The sequence below is a fragment of the Heteronotia binoei genome, chromosome 11 (assembly GCF_032191835.1).
Source record: "Heteronotia binoei isolate CCM8104 ecotype False Entrance Well chromosome 11, APGP_CSIRO_Hbin_v1, whole genome shotgun sequence".
In the NCBI taxonomy this organism is placed as follows: domain Eukaryota; kingdom Metazoa; phylum Chordata; class Lepidosauria; order Squamata; family Gekkonidae; genus Heteronotia; species Heteronotia binoei.
Genome location: NC_083233.1, coordinates 5,986,953 through 6,007,408, shown reverse-complemented (window position 1 = coordinate 6,007,408; position 20,456 = coordinate 5,986,953). Strand labels below are relative to the sequence as shown.

Genomic DNA, 20,456 nt, shown 5'->3' with positions numbered 1-20,456 from the left:
CCACAGGTATATATTACTTTTACCCAAGTGTAGCAGATTCTATTCTTACCTCTTCCCTGCTGTTTTCTGTTGGAGTAGGAATATTTCCAGGCATATTAGCTTTATCTATAACAAAGAAACAGAAAATATTCACATGTTGAAAGGGCTAATAATCCCCCTGGGGAAAAAAAAGTTATTTTATCATTATGGTCATATTTGGACACAATACATGGGAGCATCTTCCACTGAATTTTATGACACTATAGAACTAGTGACTAATCACAAATGCCATAAAATTTAATAGACAGAAAGCCTTTTACCTGTATCTTTGCTCACTAATACTCTTGGAGGAGAATTTGCATCCTCAGATTCTTCAGACGAGTGAGCCAAAAAGTCATGAAGCTTCTGCACCAAGGTATTCAACTTGCTTTCACTATTAAAACAGATACATAGTTTGAATGCATCACTTTTCATAAATGCTAATCATGTAAAACAAGGTTCATCTATGATAATTTTAAGTTCAAAGTCTGATTTCCTGGAAAAAGATGCTACCCTGTCCAAGCTGCACCAGGTACCAGAGATGTAAAATTCCCAGAAATTGTGGCAGCATAGAAGGGGGGGAGGGGAAGAGACTCACTATGCCAGGTACTTGGCTGTGTGTGTGTGTGTGTGAAAAACAGCTTTGGGAAAAATTGAAATATATGCAATACTTGTTTGCTTATCAAAAAAATCTAAAATTATATTAACATAAACCCATCATTTATAATTTACTTTGCATATTCAATTGTACTGGTGTACTATCTGGCACTTTTAGGGATTTTAAAAGTATAAGCATTTTAAGAATCAGCTTGCTGTAATAGCTAAAGCACTAGCCTAAAGGTAAAGGTGCAAGCAACAGTCGTTTCTGACTCTGGGGTGACGTCACATCACGATATTTTCATGGCAGACTTTTTATGCAGTGGTTTCCCCCCCAGCAAACTGGGTACTCATTTTACCCACCTCGGAAGGATGGAAGGCTGAGTCAACCTTGGGCCAGCTACCTGAACCAGCTTCCACTGGGATCGAACTCAGGTCATGAGCAGAGCTTGGACTGCAGCTTACCACTCTGCACCATGGGGCTCCTTAAAGCACTAGTCTAGGATCTTGAATCTAAGTGAGGTCAAACCAGGATCTTGAATCTAAGTGAGGAAATCAGGTTAAAATCTTCACTCTGCCATGGCAGATCATTGGGTGACAACAAGGTTGTTCATCAGGATAAGAGGAAGAAGACAAGGATATAGCAAATTGCTGTGTTTCCCACAGGGCTGATGAGCAGAGTATAAATCTAAAAACGAACAGTTTTCTACAAACAACATTGTAAATAAACAGAGGCTAGATGGCCATTTTACAGCAATGAAGGGAGGGCGGGGTATAAATAAAACTTATTATTATTATTAATGAAGATCCCGCGAATTTAGGGGGAGGTCTTTGTGAGTTTCCTGCATTGTGCAGGGGGTTGGACTGGATGACCCTGGAGGTCCCTTCCAACTCTATGATTCTGATTCTATGAATACATCCATATGAGAGCCAGAGAGAACTGAAAACTTTAACACTTTTTGCTACCTTTAAGACTTAAATTTCTGTCACCTGAGAATTAAGAAGAAATAAAACTCGGAACAGCACATACAAATTTTTGTAGCAAACAAAAGAAAACTGAAAAGAAACTAAAATAAGGGGCTAAAGCAACTGCCCTATGAGGATTGGTTAAACACTTAGGTCTGTTTAGTCTAGAAAAGGTGAGTAAGGGGAGATATGAGAGAGGATTATAAAATTATGCATGCCATTGAGAGAGCAGACAGGGAGAAGCTATTCTCCTCCTGTAATACAAGAGCCTGGGGCCAACCTCTGAAGCTGAAGGATGGGAGATTCAGGGCACATAAAAGCATACAGTTAAGTTGTGGAACTTGCTGCTATGGAATGTGGTCATGGTCGCCAATCTCGGAAAGGGGAGGGAACATATTCATGGAGGACTGAGCCACCAATAGCTATGAATCATGATGGGTCTTCTACTCCCTCCAGAACACCAGGGGTTTTGTGCCTCTTCAAATCAGTTGCTGAAGAGCACAGGCCGAAAGATCCTGTTACAGGTCTTCTGTCTGGAAGCTTGCAAGAGGTATCTGGTTGGCCACTGTATGGACAGAATGCTAGACTAGATGGGCCTCTGGCCTAATCCAGCAGGGCTCTTCTTTTGTAATTAAAATATGTTATCGGGATGGAAATAAATCTCACACAGTTACAATGGGATTAGCAGCATAATGGGATATTAAATTCAACAGTAAATCTCAGATTGGCTGCTACCACTCTGTCCAGCAAAGTTTAACTTTCATCCAAAGATAATGGTTCCTCAAACTGAAGGAAGGCTTCAGATCTGCTGACCAGAATAGTTGGGAAAAAATCACTTTGGACTAATCAGCCAAATTTAAATAATGTTCATTTCTTTACAGCGCTAATAGTTTTAAAATTGATAAGTAAATTATGGTTTTATATGTTTTATTGAATTGATTGTTTTTATGATGTTGTAAGCCGCCCTGAGTCCGCTTGCGGAGAGGGCGGGATATAAATGTAAAGTAACAAATAAATAAATAAATAAATAAAATATTTATTTAGTGGATTTTTATTCCACTGTACCTCATGAATAAAGGTAGTCCCCTGTGCAAGCACCAGTCATTTTCGACTCTGGGGTGACATCGCATCACAATGTTTTCATGGCAGACTTTTTAACAGGGTGGATTGCCATTGCCTTCCCCAGTCATCCCCATGGCGCAGAGTGGTAAAGCTGCAGTACTGCAGTCAGAGCCCTCTGCTCACGACCTGAGTTTGATCCCAGTGGAAGCTGGTTCAGGTAGCCGGTTCCAGGTTGACTTAGCCTTCCATCCTTCCGAGGTTGGTAAAATGAGTACCCAGGTTGCTGGGGGGAAGGTGTAGATGACTGGAGAAGGCAATGGCAAACCACCCTGTAAAAAGTCTGCCGTGAAAATGTTGTGAAAGCAACATCACCCCATAGTCGGAAACGACTTGCACAGGGGACTACCTTTAGCTTTTTACCTCATGAATGGGCTCAGGGCAGATCACAACAGGTGAATGGTACAATAGTTAAAATCAATAACATAATAATTAGAACAAATTAAATTCATCTAATTTTGGAGCAGGAGACATACATTAATTAAATTACTATACTCAATGCACAGCAGCCAAGAAGGTCAGAGCGCCTGCTCCGGCTGCAACGCCACTGAGGATGTTCTCCGCAGCTGAGAACGAAACGTCTGGAAGGAAAACTTTCTCCAGTAGAACACGGCACTTGATCCCGAAAGATTCTACAAACCCTAGTAAATTACTATAGTTTCAAAGCTGGAGCTGATGGATCAGCAAGCTGTCATTCAGCCGCCTAAATATGGAGTACTACAACAAGGAAAGTCAATTTGATTTGGACATCTGCTGCCAACAGTGTATACAGGAGACAGATCTAGATGGACAGCGGTTTTTGTCTGTAGTGGTAGAAAAGAGCAAGAGTCCAGAAGCATTTTAAAGACCAATAAAATTTGTGGCAGGTTATGAACTTTCAGGAATCACTGTAACTCATGAAAGCTTATACTCCGCTGCGAATGTTGTTAGTCTTTAACGTGCTACCGGACTCTTGGCTCTTCTCTACTAGTGTATACAGAAGTCCCCATTACCTCTGTATATTTTTAAAACCCAATCTTCACTACTGTACACATTTGTAAACAACTTTGTCTTTATAAGCATTTCACTAATGCCATGGGAGAAAATATTTCATTTCCCCCCTCCAAAAAAAATCCTCTCTTACATACTCAACTTTGCTGTTGGAAAGATGAAATGAAGCGCTGGGTAAAAACAAAATTTCCCAAGTCCCCTCCCCAATATCCCCACTTAGCACCAGCTACTCCAACTGCCTTCAACATTGTTCTCACTGGCAAGGAAAAGTTTTCCTATTTTTTTTTCCATGTGTGGGTAAACCAGGAACCTGGGAATGGAACAGTGGACTTCGATCATGGCATCCTGTGCTGTACCACTGACCCAGAGTTGCATATTTCCACAACAAGAACACAACAGAGACAAGGGCCACTTGTTAAGAGCCTTACCATAAATTATGCTTCAGTACCAATTGTCAACTGTGCTATGCTTTACACCGCCACTTTGCTTCTTTATCTTTGCAACAAGTAAGAACATAAGAGAAGCCATGTTGGATCAGGCCAATGGCCCATCCAGTACAACACTCTGTATCACACAATGGCCAAAAATATACATATATATACATGCATACATACACACACGCACACACATACAGTGGCTAATAGCCACTGATGGACCTCAGCTCCATATTTTTATCCAATCCCCTCTTGAAGCTGGCTATGCTTGTAGCCACCACCACGTCCTGTGGCAGAGAATTTCATACGTTAATCACCCTTTGGGTGAAGAAGTACTTCCTTTTATCCGTTTTAACCTGACTGCTCAGCAATTTCATTGAATACCCACGAATTCTTGTATTGTGAGAAAGGGAGAAAAAGACTTCTTTCTCTACTTTCTCCATCCCATGCATAATCCTGTAAACCTCTATCATGTCACCCCGCAGTCGACGTTTCTCCAAGCTAAAGAGCCCCAAGCGTTTTAACCTTGCTTCATAGGGAAAGGGTTCCAAACCTTTAATCATTCTAGTTGCCCTCTTCTGCACTTTTTCTAATGCTATCATATCCTTTTTCAGGTGCGGTGACCAGAATTGCACACAGTATTCCAAATGAGACCGCACCATCGATTTATACAGGAGCATTAGGATACTGGCTGATTTGTTTTCAATTCCCTTCCTAATAATTCCCAGCATGGCGTTCGCCTTTTTTATTGCAATCGCATACTGTCTTGACATTTTCAGTGAGTTATCTACCATGACCCCAAGATCTCTCTCTTGGTCAGTCTCTGCCACTTCATAACCCATCAACTTGTATTTGTAGCTGGGATTCTTGGCCCCAATGTGCATTACTTTGCACTTGGCCACACTGAACCTCATCTGCCACGCTGACGCCCACTCACCCAGCCTCAACAGATCCCTTTGGAGTGCCTCACAATCCTCTCTGGTTCTCACCACCCTGAATGATTTATTGTCATCTGCAAACTTGGAAACTTCACTACTTACTCCCAACTCCAAAGCATTAATGAACAAGTTAAAGAGCATGGGACCCAGTACTGAGCCCTGCGGCACCCCACTGCTTACCATCCTCCACTGAGAAAATTGCCCATTTCTACTCACTCTCTAGCCAGTTTTTGATCCACAAGGGGACCTGTCCTTTTACTCCATGACTCTCCGGCTTACTAAGGAGCCTCTGATGAGGAACTTTATCAAAAACTCTCTGGAAGTCAAGGTAAACAACATCTATTGGGTCTCCTTTGTCCACATGCTTGTTCACCCCCTCAAAGAACTGTAACAGGTTAGTGTGGCAAGATCTTCCCTTACAGAACCCATGCTGAGTCTTCCTCAATAACTCGTGTTCATCCATGTGCCTACTCATTCTGTCCTTGATAATGGTTTCTACCAACTTTCTCAGTATTGAAGTCAGACTTGACTGGCCTGTAATTTCCTGGATCTCCTCTGGAACCCTTTTTAAAGAAGGGGGTGACATTTGCTACTTTCCAGTCCTCAGGAACGGAGGCAGATTTCAATGAAAGATTGCATATTTTTGTCAGGAGATCCACAAGTTCAACTTTGAGTTCTTTCAGAACTCTTGGATGTATGCCATCCAGACCTGGTGACTTATTAGTTTTTAATTCGTCAATCAGTTGTAGGACCTCCTCTCTTGTCACCTCAATCTGACTCAGTAACAAGATTCCTTTCCTCTGGCTGGAGACAGAAGCTCAACACCAGGCCACTGTCAAGCACGATATTTCTGATTATTGAATTAGTATGTGTTCTGTGCTCATACCTTCCCCCTCCCTTCCCTCTTTCCCTCTTTTCTGAATAAAGACTTATCTTCAAAAACTCTCAAGGATGCAGGATATACAAGTAATCTTACTATTGTAAAGCAAAATGCCTCTCCCCCGAATTCCCATACATATCAGCAAGTCAGGAATGTGTGGGAAACAGGAGATGTTGTAGTACCCAAATGAATAGTTGATAGTATGCTTTGAACCCTCTATGCAATTCACATCTGTATGTTATGCCTTTGAAGTTATCTGAAACTGTGTCTTTGACGTAGCCTTTAAGATGCTATGCTGTGTAACATTCTGTATCACTTCCAAGGTATCGTTCCTTGGAGCAAGTATTGGATTATCAATAAAATGAGCCTTTGATTTAAACAATAGCTCGATTATTCGAAATACCAATGCTTGACACACTGATAGTGCAGCATATGCTTGGGGAAGGGTCTGGACAACAGGGGAGGGGTTCTGCTTGCCTGCACTTTGCTTCCCGCCTTGCTTTGAAAGCGTAACCGTTATGTTAAAGTATATATAAGGAGGCCATTGCCTTGGCTCACTAGTCTCAGCAAAACTTGTTTTGCTACCAGTAGCATCAGTAACTGAATAAAACTGCCATTCGTCAAAGTGGACTGTTTGCCTTACTTGAGTTACTGGGGTCTTGACACCACTAGGACATCAGAGGTCCTATTAAGAACGTGCATGCTGTTGAAGATGCAAGTTGAGTTACTCTCAAGTGAGGAACCAGAGCTGTAATCTTACTAAGCCAATGCCTTCCCCTGCTACCACTTGCCTTTTCCCCCTTCAAACTGGCCCAGGGTATTAACTATAAAGCAGACTTGCTGAAGATAAAATGGGTTAGGTCTAGTCTGTGCCTAGAGGAGAGATCTATTGGGAAAACTATGTTCACCACCTTGAGGTCCATGAAGGAAAAAAGGCTGCATAGAAACTGTTAAATGTAGTACACTTTCTTTACAGGTATGACTGCACTTTCCTCCCTAAGACAGTAGACCATCCCTCTGGTTTTCTATTCCCTTCATCAACTAAACAGCCCTGGTAATGTGTTCCCTTCTTCCCTGAAGAAACTTTAACTGTCCTATATCTGAACTATTTGCTCAACCCAGGAACCTAAAGGAAGGAATGGGATCATTCTTTAACTTAAACCCTTGAAAATGGTACTTGAGATGCTTTTAAAATTCAAAAATAACAGAAGGTTTTATTTAACATCAAGGTGAAAGGTCAAGTGAAATTAGGGACTGAAATTACTGAGGTGAAACTAGTACAAGCACAACATTTTGCTCTTATAGATCAGGCTAATGAGAGGTTCTTAATGTATTCACAGTTACTTAGATATTTATATTAAGAGGCTTTTGTTCCAGTGCTTTCCCAAACACTCGTTCGCTTTATTTGAATTACTGCTGACTCTTTTGGTGCCCAGAAGTCTGGTTCTCTCTTCCAAGCACTTAAACCCCTTTTCTTGGAATACCAGTACTCTTGTTGAGTTATTCACTGACTTCAAAGGTCTCCACAGGCTAATCACACCAGACCAGGGATCTCTGTACTTCTCTCGATTTGACTGGGTAGGGAATCTCTTCACCCTCTCTCACAATGGGAATCTTCTGTACTACCCAAACTTCCTTGCCAAATTTCCCCCCATTTCTGTCTGTGTTCAAACTGCTCACAGCTAATGCTGAATTCAAACTGTGCTAGACAAGGTACAAATCTGACTCTAAACCAGAGGTGGCCAAACTGTGGCTCTTTCACACACATTGTGTGGCTCTCAAATCCTCCACCACCCCATCAGCCAGCTGGTAGAAGGTATTTGTCTCTTTAATTCATTTCTCCAAGCCAAGCCAGCCAGCAGTTTAGAGAATCCATTGAAAGTTGCTTTCTTTCCACTTCTCCCTCCCTTCCCCATCTATTTGCCTTCTTTCCATCATTCCTGTCTCGCAACTCTCAAACATCTGACATCCATGTCTTGCGGCTCTCCAACATCTGACGTTTATTCCATGAGGCTCTTCTGTCAAGCAAGTGTGGCCACTCCTGCTCTAAATCCTTTTTTTTTATCAGAGCTACACAAAGATAATCTCAGTACATACCTCTTCTCAAGTAAGGCAGGAATGTGACTAACAGTTGTCAGCATCCAGCTTTCGCAAGACTTTTTTTGCTCAGCTGAAGCTAACCAATCAGATTGCTTAAGGCTATCTGTCAGTCAAGGGCCTCTGGTTCTATGAACAATTAACCTCTCACAGTCCTTTAGTTGTCAGCACAGCACTTCTAAGTCTCTTCAAAACTGCAGTCCATCACAACAGAACATTAAAATATATTTTAGTTCACTAGGGGTGTAACAAATAGGAGGAACTGGAAGTCCTAATATAGGAAGGGGACTATGACCTAGTAGGCATTGCTGAAACTTGGTGGTATGACACTCACAATTGTAATATTAGGATTCAGGAGTACAACAATTAAAAGAAGGGCAGAGGCATAGTATTATATGTGAAGGAGCTATATACTTGTTGAGGAAATACATGAATCTGAGTTTGAGAGTTCAGTTGAGAGTCTCTGGGTGAAAATAAAAGGAGTGAGAAATAACTACTATTATGGTGGGGGTCTGCTACAGACCTCTAAGCCAGGCAGAGGACTTAGATGAGATACTCCTACAAAAGATTGTGAAGTTCTCAAAGAGAAGGGACACAGTGGTCATGGGAGATTTCAATTACCCGGATGGACATCTGTTGGAAGTCCAACTCTGCTATATACAAAAGGTCAAATAAATTCCTGACGTCCTCCTGACAACTTCATTTTCCAGAAAGTGGAGAAGGAAACAAGGGGATCTGCTATCTTAGACTCAATTCTCACCAACAGAGAAGAATTGTTTGATGACGTGGAAGTAGTGGGCACCCTAGGTTGTAGTAACCATGTGATTTTGAAATTTACAGTCTTGGGGAAAGGAACAGCTGTACATAGTCAGACATATAGGATGGACTTCAGGAAAGCAAATTTTGACAAACATAAAAGTTATGCTGAGTAAAATCCCATGGTCAGAAATACATAAGAAGGGAGTTAAAGAGGGGTGGAAGTTTCTTAAACATGAAAAATTGAAGGCACAAATAATTCCTATGAGAAGGAAAAATGGGAGGAGCCTAAGGAGCCAAGGTGGCACCAAAAACAGCTCTCTAAAGAACTGAGAAATAAAAAAGACTCATTTAGGAAATAGAAGGAGGGTCTTATAACCAAGTATGAATATAAACAAATAACCAGTACTTGCAGAGAAACGTTAGGAAAGCTTACGCTCAGTATGAGCTTAGACTAGCGAGAAATGATAAAAACAACAACAAAAGGGTTATTTTCTTATGTACAAAGTACGAAAAAGAGCCAAGGACGTGGTAAGCCCACTGCAAGGACTGGATAGTGAAATTCTAACAGGTGATGAAGAGAGGGCAGAACTGCTCAATCCTTACTTTTCCTTAGTCTTCTCTTGTGAGGGAAAGGGGGCTCAACATGGCAAAAATAGAACAAATGATGAGGGAAGGGAGATGCAGCCTAGGATCAGCACAGGGGTAATAATATCTAGTTACTTTCAATGAAAGTAAGTCCTCAGGGTCAGATGAACTGCATCCAAGGGTACTATAAGAACTTGGGGATGTAATTTCCGGGCCTCTGGCCATTATTTTTGATAATTATTGGAGAACAGGTGAGGTGACAGAAGACTGGAGGCAGGCAAATACTGTCCCCATCTTCAAGAAGGGGAAAAAGGAGGATTTGAGTAACTACTGTCCTGTCAGGTTGACGTCTAAACCAGAAAAAGTTTTCGAACAAATAATCAAACAGTAGGTTCTGGAGCATTTAGAAAAAACGACTGTAATCACTAAGAGCCAGCATGGGTTTCTCAAGAACAAATTATGTCAGACTAACCTTATCTTTTTTTTGAGAAAGTGACTACCTTGCTGGATCAGGGGAATACTGTAGACAAAGTTTATCTTGATTTCAGTAAGGCTTTTGATAAGGTCCCACATACTACCCTATTGACAAGTTGGTAAAATGCAGTTTGGATCCTCCTACTGTCAGGTGGATCTTTAACTGGTTGACAGATTGCACCCAAAGAGTGCTTGCGAATGGTTCCTCATCCTCTTGGAGAGGAGTGACAAGAGGAGTTCCTCAAGGATCTGTCCTAGGACCTGCTTTGTTGTACATCTTTATAAATGATTTGGATGAAGGAATAGAAGGAATAGAAGGAACACTTATAAGAAGGAATACTTATTAAATTTGCAGGTGATACTAAACTGGGAGCAAATACAGTAGAAGACAGATTCAGGATACAGGATGATCTTGAAAAACTAGAAAACTGGGCTAAAACAAATAAAATAAATTTTAGCTGTGTTAGCCAAATTCCTCATCAAATATTTTAGGGGAATTAATTAGGTGGGCATGATGGCCAAAATAATCTGGACCGATAACCTGTGTATACTGGAGTCAGTTTTCCCAGGTGACCCTGAGTCAATGAAGAGATTTTGGACTTAATGCAATTCATTTTATTGGGGAGAAATCTTCACTCATACAACAAAGATAGCAAAGCATCCAACACACTCAGTACAAAACTAAGAAAAAAGTGAGGAAAATATAGAAATGTTTGCATTAGAAGGAATTAGTTGAGAGATGATACTTTACCTATCCTGAAGATGAAGACTGGGGTTCAGCAGCAAAGACAAGGGTGGGGAGGGCAAGCAAGAGATGACAGACCCAAACTCATCAAGTAAGGGGGCAGCTCTGACAGGAAGGTAGGAGTACTGAAAGAGGCACACTTGCCAGGCTGGATAGTCTGACTTAAATAGCCAAATTCATAACCTGAGGCAAGGGCCTTAATGATGCACATGATAGGCTTGATCAGGGGTGTCAAATCAGGCCCCTGAAGGGTTCCTATCAGGCCCTCAAGCAACTGGCTGTCATCTGCTTCCTTCTGCCTCTCTCTTGTTTCCTTCTGCATCACAGCTTGCTTTAACAGGCTTGCTCAATCGCATAGGAGGCACAGAGCAAAGCCTATATTTTCTCCATTGGCTGAGGTTCCTCCCCTGGAGAGGAAGTGCGGAAGCAGAGCTTGCTTTGCCAGGCTCTTTCATTCGCACAGCAGAGCTACTGAGCCAAGTCTCTCTTCCTTCTAGTGGCTGAGGCTCCTGCCCCTTCTGGTTCCCTGGGGAAGGAAGGAAAGAGACAGTGCTTCCTTTGCCCAGTTTCCTAGATCCCATGGGATAAATACGTGCTAATATTTTAAGCAAGTTTTAAGTTTTTGTTTTAAAAAATCTTTGTTTTTAAAATCTTGTGTTTGTCTGTGTCCTTTATGAAGTTTATATCTCTGCTACGTAATCTTAAATATGTACACACATGGCCCGGCCCAGCAAGGTCTCCCTTATGTCAGATCCGGCCCTCCTAACAAATATGTTTGACACCCCTGGGCAAGATGGTTCCCAGGATGTTTGAACAAAAGATTCCCAAAGAGCACTTGATTGCTCTTGAGGCAGGTCCTATGTGAGAACAAAGGAAAGGTAGAGGACAATTTATTAGCTATAGTGGCACCAAGGGAGAAGAAATAAATAATGATTTAGACAAATAGAGGAGATGGGTGACAGGATCTCCCTCATTGATGGGTGATCTTTCCAGAGATGTTCTATTGACTGGAGCCATTTCCTTGATAGTTGACAGGAATACTTCATTGTTTCACAGTGGGCACTTCATCAGTTCTTTTGTTAGTGGAATGGCTTCTGCATTTGCATCGCAAAAGCTTGAACAACACCTCTGTCTTCAGAGCCTCTTCATGGCTGCTTGCAGCAGCCTGTGTCGTCCTTTTTCAGGAACATGGCTTCTCCTTGTCTGTGTAGTCGCATGTGTGCAGTTCTGGTCGCCGCACCTCAAAAAGGATATTATAGCATTGCAGAAAGTCCAGAGAAGGGCAACTAGAATGATTAAAGGGCTGGAGCACTTTCCCTATGAAGAAAGGTTGAAACGCTTGGGACTCTTTAGCTTGGAGAAACGTCGACTGCGGGGTGACATGATAGAGGTTTACAAGATAATGCATGGAATGGAGAAAGTAGAGAAAGAAGTACTTTTCTCCCTTTCTCACAATACAAGAACTCGTGGGCATTCGATGAAATTGCTGAGCAGTCGGTTAAAACGGATAAAAGGAAGTACTTCTTCACCCAAAGGGTGATTAACATGTGGAATTCACTGCCACAGGAGGTGGTGGCAGCCACAAGTATAGCCACCTTCAAGAAGGGTTTAGATAAAAATATGGAGCACAGGTCCATCAGTGGCTATTAGCCACAGTGTATGTGTGTATATAAAATTTTTTGCCACTGTGTGACACAGAGTGTTGGACTTGATGGGCCGTTGGCCTGATCCAACATGGCTTCTCTTATGTTCTTATGTTCTGGCAGTAAGGCTGGTCTGCCTCTACTTATCTAGGCCTTTTGCTCTCAACCAGGACCGTGAGCAGGATTCTGAGGCTGCATGGGGATGTAGTCAGGAATCACTTGCTCTATTCAATCCAAACAGGATTGGCTTAAGCCTGGCATGCTTTAGTGTTGTAAAAGTCTATCAGGACTGGCCACCCACACTTGGCATGGCTCACGTGCCAATAAGGATACAATCCATAAGGGTCCTTTGTAGGCATGGAGGTGTGGGTAGGCTGATTCAGAGCATCATTATAGGATGAGGGGGACTTGTCTTGGCAGTAGTATGCACGAAAAGGATCTAATTATCTTAGTGGACCTTACACTAAACATGAGTCAACAGTGCGAAGGCAAATTTAATTTTGAGCTATATCAACATTCGTATAATGTCTAGATCACACAAAGTGATGGTCTCACTTTACTCTGCTCTACTTAAAGGCAACGGTAGTCCCCTGTGCAAGAACCAGTTGTTTCCGACTCCAGGGTGACATCGTATCACAACATTTTCATGGCAGACTTTTTATGGGGTGGTTTGCCATTGCCTTCCCCGGTCATCTACACTTTCCCCCCAGCAAGCTGGTACTCATTTTACTGACCTCAGAAGGATGGAAGGCTGAGTCAACCTTGAGCCAGCTACCTGAACCCAGCTTTCGCCAGGATCAAACTCAGGTCGTAAGAAGATCTTAGGACTGCAGTACTGCAGCTTTACCACTCTGCACCAAGGGGATCTTCTTTTTTTTCTGCTCTACTTAGCTCTCACCCCTATTGTGTTCAGTTTTGGGCATCACAATTTAAGAAGAATATAGACAAGCTGGAACCTGTCCAGAGGAGGGCAACGAAGATGGTGAGGGGTCTGGAGACCAAGTCGTATGAGGAAGAGATGAGGAAAGGTTAAAGGAGTTGGGTATGTTTAGCCTGAAGAGGAAACGACTGAGAGGTGATATGATCACCATCTTCAAGGGCTGTCATCTCGACTAGAGGAGGGCTTGAAGGGCTGTCATCTCGACTAGAGGATGGAGCAGAGTTGTTTTCTGGCCCAGAACCAACTGGTTGAAATTAAATCAAAAGAGTTTCTGGCTAAACATCAGAGGAACAGGTTTCCTCAGGAGGTGATGGGCTCTCCTTCTTTGGAGGTTTTTAAGAAGAGGCTAGATCAGAGGTGTCAAACATGCAGCCTGGGGGCCAAATCAGGTCCCCAAACAACTGGCTGCCATCTGCTTCATTCTCCTTCTCTCTTGCTTCCTTCTGCATAACAGCTTGCTTTGCAAGGCTTGCTCAATAGCACAGGAGCTACAGAGCAAAAGCTCTATTTTCTCAATTGGCTGAGGCTCCTCCCTTGGGGAGGAGGCAGAGCTTGCTTTCATATGCTCTCTCAATCTCACAGAACTACTAAACCAAGTCTCTTTCTTCTATTGGCTGAGGCTTCTGCCCCTCCTGGACCTCTGGGGAAGGAAGGAAGAGCCAGAGCTTCCTTTGCCCAGTTCCCTGGATCCCATGGGAGAAATACAAAGAAAGCACCTTTAAGAACGAGTACTAATGGTTTTAAGCATGTTTTCAGTTTTTTAAAAAAAATTTAATAGCATTTGTGCTCTTTATAAAGTTTATATTTCTGCAACCTAATCTTAAATAGGTACACATATGGCCAAGCCCAACATGGCCCAGCAAGGTCTTATTATGTCAGATCCTTTCCCTCATAACAAATGATAGATCCAAGTAGTCAGCTGTGTTGGTCTGAAGTAGTAGAACAAAACAGGAGTCCAGTTGAACCTTTAAAACCAACTTAGTTTATTTCTCTTTTAGCTGTATTGACATACACAAACAGGAATATTGGCTGTTTATCCCATTACATATACCCATCTCCCACTAACTTTAATGTATTTTTCTCCTAATGGCAACTATATGTACGTTACATTTTAAAAGGTAAATTAGTTGGGATGGGAAATCTTCTGAGATATAAATACCTTCCTTTTGACCCAGGCTTAATACAATTCAGTCATTTACAGACATTCTCACATTTTGACATATTACTGTTTTATTCCTTTTGCATGCTCATGCTACTCTGATCAAAGGTTTGCTCAATATGTTAATTTTACTATTCTGTCACTGAATCTTAAGTTTGCATTCTAAACCACTCCCTACCAGATAATTTTACTAGACTGTCATTGGATCTTAAATTTGCACCAGTTTGCATTCTGAGCGACTGACTACCAGCTACGTGTGGCTTTGCTCACTGTACCGGATTCCTCTTCTGATGAAGTGTGCTTAGAGAGCACACAAAGGCTTACGTTCTGAATAAAACTAAGTCGGTCTTAAAGGTGTAACTTGACTCCTATTGTGTTCATAGTTTGACATCTCTGGGCTAGATAGCCATCTGATAGCAAAGCTGATTCCGTGAAGTTAGGCAGATCATGAGAAGGACAGGAAGGGTTGCATCAGTGCTTAGTTCACATGGCACTTTCTCACATGTCCAGGAAAATACTGGTTGCCACTTTGGGATTAGGCTAGGCAGCAATTTTTCTCCAGGCCAGTTTGGACCAGGGACCCTGGAAGGTTTTTTTTTTGCCATCTTCTAGGGATGGTGGAAGGGTCCCTGGGCGTGTGGAGGGAGGTATTTGTGAATTTTCTGCATTGTGCAGGGGGTTGGACTAGATGTCCCTGGAGATCCCTTCTAACTGTGATTCTATGAAAAGAGCAAGAGGCCAGTAGCATCTTAAAAACTATCTAAATTTGTGGTAGGGTAGGAGCACTGAACTTTCCACTAACATCTTCAGATATTGTGAAGTAAATAGCAGGAAGTCAAGGTTACACAACCCTCTTCTCAGCTCTGAAGCTGGCCTTCAGTAAGTCATCTTCTAGGCCTAACATACTGAATAGAACTGCTAAACAACTACTAAAAACACAAGATCCTTGGAGGAAAACCAAGTTACCCACACGCAGAATATTTTATTTCATTACAGCACACTTCCTCTTTGCTTTACACATTCTAATAAGGACTGATAATAATCTGAACAAAGTTTGAGTTCAGGGGCACCTTTAAGGCCAACAAAGTGTTATTCTGGTTATAAGCTTTCAGGCACCTGCACATTCATTCATGAAAAATAGTAGTGTACTATTCAGAAGCTTCATAAAATAGACCCATACCCTACAGCACATTTATAAGAACAAAACAATTTCTGCAATATGACCCATCCTAATTCCAATGTAGAAACAAGTTTTTGTTAAGAAATTGTGGTTAAAGATTTAAATTTAGCAATTTGGAATGCCTAGTAAAATTCTGAACTGAAAAATTTCCTAGAGATGCAAGTGTCAGCCTTAAATGGTCCAGATTAACCCAATCTCATCAGATCTCAGAAGCTGAACAGGGTTGGTCCTGGTTAGCACTTGGGGAGGAGACCACTCAGGAGGTCCAGGGTTGCTCGTGGAAGAGGAAGAGAAGGAGGAAGAAAGAAGAAGGGAGGAGGAGGAGGAAGTAGAAGGGAGAAGAGGGAAGAGAAGGGAGAAGAGGAAAAGGGAGGAGGAGATTGGATTAATACCCTACCCTTCACTACCCAAACGAGTCTCAGAGTGCCTTACAATCCCTTTTCCCTTCCCCTCCCCACAACAGACACCCTGTGAGGTAAGTGGAGCTGAGAGAGTTCTGACAGAAACTGTTCTTGAGAGGAACAGCTCTGCAAGAACTTGTGACTTGACTCAAGGACACATCAGCAGGTGCATGCGGAGGAGTGGAGAATCAAACCTGGTTCTCCCAGACAAGAGTCCATGCACTTAACCACTACACCAAACTGGCTGTCGACCTCTATTTGTCTCTTGCCTTATTGGGGTTGCCAATAAGTCAGCTGCACCTTGATGCTACTTCCCACCACAATTATCAGAAGGTTTTTCTAACCGCTGAAATTATAACCTTGAAACTTCTCAATCTGACCGACATGGTATATCCATGTAATGGTTAGCCAAATGAGTGGTCACAAATGTTTAATGTCTATCAAATAACATAGAATACTCATCTGGTAGGGAGTTGATGAAAACAAAAGCCTTGGCGGTTGCATTAAGCATGACACGACCAGTAAAGCGGGGGGGGGGGGGGGGACAAATTTTTCTTAGGTACGTACTTTCCTTTGACAGTACAGGAAGGAAGGAAGCAACAGATACAAAGGAGAAAACAAGATAGACTGAAACTGATTATCTTCTGGTTTCAGTTACCATTCACCTCAATTCTGGTCCCAACACTAGAAGTAAACATTAAAATATACAACACAATGGGGGTGGGGGGGGAGACAGCCACAAAGCTGTTGATCTTAACATTAAAAGACAAAGAAGATGATGATATTGGATTTATATCCTGCCCTCCACTCCGAATCTCAGAGTGGCTCACAATCTCCTTTACCTTCCTCCCCAACAACAGACACCCTGTGAGGTGGGTGGGGCTGAGAGGGCTCTCACAGCAGCTGCCCTTTCAAGGACAACCTCTGCCAGAGCTATGGCTGACCCAAGGCCATTCCAGCAGCTGCAAGTGGAGGAGTAGGGAATCAAACCTGGTTCTCCCAGATAAGAGCATTTAATCACCACACCAAACTGACTCTCTATACAAGAAGTACTATAGAAGATGGATAAACTGCAGAAGATGGATAAAGTTTTGTTCTCAATTTTCTCCTCACTCTCTGGAAAGGGGGTTACAATATTAACTTTGTTAACCTTTAATGAATGATAACAAAATTAAATATAAGCAGTCTTTGCCACTTGTGGCTGCTTGTTTTTGAATGGAAGATGCCTGGAATTATAGTAGGTAGCTGGTAGAACCCTCTGCTAAATTTGCCCTCACTGTCAGGGTCCAGCTGTGATTTGTACTGTATTCTGCCCCTGCCAAGATTGGTACTGTATTCTGTAGGCTAGGACTTTCCAATGTTTTAGGCATGTATAATGATTTGTATTCTGTACTCTGAATTTTCTCAGTGCTTTGATCAGGTATTCTGGCAAATGCTTAGCTGCCTTGAATAAGAATCCTTTGTAGTTTAAGAAACTTATCTGGTTGTCATGGGTAACAGGCATGGAATTCCAAGGAAGGTGTAACTCTCACACCTTGTCTCAACATCCAGCAGGAAGCAACTTTGAAAAGAAGATGTTAACTAAGGGGTCTGTTTTGGGTTCCCTGTGGGAAAGGGAGGGGCAAGACTACATCTTTTAGGTATTTTAGTGGCTTTGAATCCGTTGTGTTATTCCTGGCAAAACGCCTCATGTAGAGAATAGATCCTTGTACTGTGAAGAAGAACCGCAGATTTATATCCTGCCCTTCTCTCTGAATCAGAGACTTGGAGCGGCTTACAATTGCCTATGTCTTCTCCCCCACAACAGACACCCTGTGAGGTGGGTGGGGCTGAGAGGGCCCTCACAGCAGCTGCCTTTGCAAGGACAACCTCTGCCAGAGCTATGGCTGACCCAGGGCCATTCCAGCAGGTTTAAGTGGAGGAGTGGGGAATTAAACCTGGTTCTCCCAGGTAAGAGTCCAGGCACTTAACCACTACACCAAACTGGTGTATTTCATCAAACTTTTATGCTTGCATAAGATGGGAGTCCCTTTTGATTAGCATCTGGCAAGGTCTGACACTCACACTCTTGCCTCTGAACGAAGTTTGAATTCAGCGGCACCTTAAGACCAACAAAGTTTTATTCACGGTATAAGCTTTCATGTGCAAGCACACTTCTTCAAATACGGACAGATATACACAAAAGCTTATCCCTTTGAGATACAGATCCAGCACATTCTGATATTTCCTTCTGATATTTCCTGCCACTACCTATAGGTCAGTGATGACAATCTGATGCCAGTATTAATCGTTATAAGTAGCAATACATGTGGGTAGAACAGAAAAGAACACAGGATAGAATGCTTAGACAAACAGTCCTTTTTAAAAGTATTTTTCTTTAGAAGCTTGCCCTGGCTAGAGAAATTGAAACTGCACTCCACGTTTGAGGTCTCTTAGCAAAGTCATAAAGATGATAACTTTCCTGGGAACACAGGGCAATTTAGGCTGGCAGGAGGATGGAAGAATGGGCCTTACAGGATATTGATATGGTTATCAATCTACATTCCAATGGGAAAGGGCCTGATTTAAGGCTAAGGACTGGGTAAGACCAGCAACAAATGGTCCAGGATCAAAGAGACCAACAGGAAGATAGAGAATTTTATTACCCTTTCCAAGGTGCCATGGCATCTTCCCTGGATAGGTAAACAAGATCTAGTTTCATCAGGTCCATCCCAAACTGGGATCCACCAATGTAGAGAAGCCAAGCCATGAAGTGTTATTTTTGTATCCAATCATTTGTTTGAATGTTTAATGTATGTATGTATCACAAATAGTATAAAACTTATGGTAAAGCTTCATTTCTTTGGAGAGCTGGTACGTCCTGGGACTTGTCTTGAGCCTTGTGGGCCCAATCTCCCTATCAGTATTGGTATCTTGCATTAATAAAGCTTTCTTTCAGTTATTCTCTCCTTCCAGGATCTCTCTGTGTGTTTCATAATTGGGCTGGGAAATTTTCTGTGGAACACCTTGAATAAAACTTTGTTGGTCTTAAAGGAGCCACTGAATCCAAACTTTGTTCTACCACTTCAGATCAATATGGCTGCTTGACTGGATCACTCTTCCCTCTGCTAAAAAATAAAACATGCGGGAAGCTGCCAGCTACAAAGCGGCATTCTGGACTTCAAAGAACATCTGACCTCAATCAAACAACGACGAACTATGTCACTGTGGTACTTAATTGAACGAAACTATTTTTTGAAATAACAAAATTCATTACAGAAAATTCTCTACCCCACTTAACTGACAAAGTCAGTATGTGAACTGGTGGCCCTCACCCCTGACGCTTCTAGTCATGTGAACCTCTCTGTTTCAGTCTACCAACCTTCCTTCCGTCTTTCTCTTTCCCTTATTTCTCTAAGCAACATCTGTTCCAGCCTTAATTTACCTGCTGCCTTTTAGGCCCCATCCTTCCTCTTCTCCACAGCCCTTTTATCAACTCCACTACTCTCTACTGTCAATTATTTTACATACCATCTTTCTCATCAAGTGTTCTTCAAGGTAGTTAGCTACATACTGACAGTAATGCACACAAGCCAAGAGGGAATGGCTACAGCCACGCTTCCAAACAGCACCAGAGGTAAATGTGTAAAAGATGGACTTGTCTTCACACAGGTCAGACTGAATCCAGCTCATGTCTGGGGGCAGGGGTGGGGGGAAAGAGCTAAGTAATATTGCCAGGGATTCGGTATTAATGTCTCACACCTCACTATGGTGTTCCTTTTGCCCTTGTGTAGGATCACAAAAGCAAAGCCAATGGCAACTCAAGAGCTTCTGTCTACGCTTTCTGAAACTTCAGAACAGCTCTGCTGACCACTGACAGCTGTACTTCACCTCAAGTCTCAATGAGATGGGCACACTACAAATGAAAGCCAGCATAGTGTAGCTGGGGGGGGGGGGGGTTCAAACATGCAGCGTGCAGGACAGATGTGGTCCCTACGGAGCTCATATCCATCCCCTGAGCAACTGGCTCTCTTCCACTTCCATGTTAAGAACATAAGAGAAGCCATGTTGGATCAGGCCAATGGCCCATCCAGTCCAACACTCTGTGTCACACAATGGCCAATAAATATATATATATATATATACACACACACACACACACACTGTGGCTAATAGCCACTGATGGACCTCTGCTCCATATTTTTATCCAACCCCCTCTTGAAGCTGGCTAAGCTTGTAGCCGCCGCCACCACCTCCTGTGGCAGTGAATTCCACATGTTAATCACCCTTTGGGTGAAGAAGTACTTCCTTTTATCCGTTTTAACCTGACTGCTCAGCAATTTCATTGAATGCCCACGAGTTCTTGTATTGTGAGAAAGGGAGAAAAGGACTTCTTTCTCTTTCTCCATTCCATGCATTATCTTGTAAACCTCTATCATGTCACCCCACAGTCGACGTTTCTCCAAGCTAAGGAGCCCCAAGCGTTTCAACCTTTCTTCATAGGGAAAATGTTCCAACCCTTTAATCATTCTAAGTGCCCTTTTCTGGACTT

At 42.4% G+C, this 20,456-nt stretch overlaps 1 protein-coding gene across 7 annotated transcripts in view; it reads right to left on the bottom strand.

Annotated features, from left to right (window-relative positions):
• ATRX (ATRX chromatin remodeler) overlaps window positions 1-20,456 on the bottom strand; it is a 164,173-nt gene that overhangs the window by 134,874 nt on the left and 8,843 nt on the right. For all 7 annotated transcript variants that reach the window (XM_060249503.1, XM_060249504.1, XM_060249505.1 and 4 more), the window contains exons 2-3: window positions 300-412; window positions 50-105 (exon numbers count right to left, since the gene is read on the bottom strand). In XM_060249503.1, the coding sequence (XP_060105486.1) occupies window positions 50-105; window positions 300-412 (169 nt within the window). The remainder of the gene's footprint in view (window positions 1-49; window positions 106-299; window positions 413-20,456) is intronic.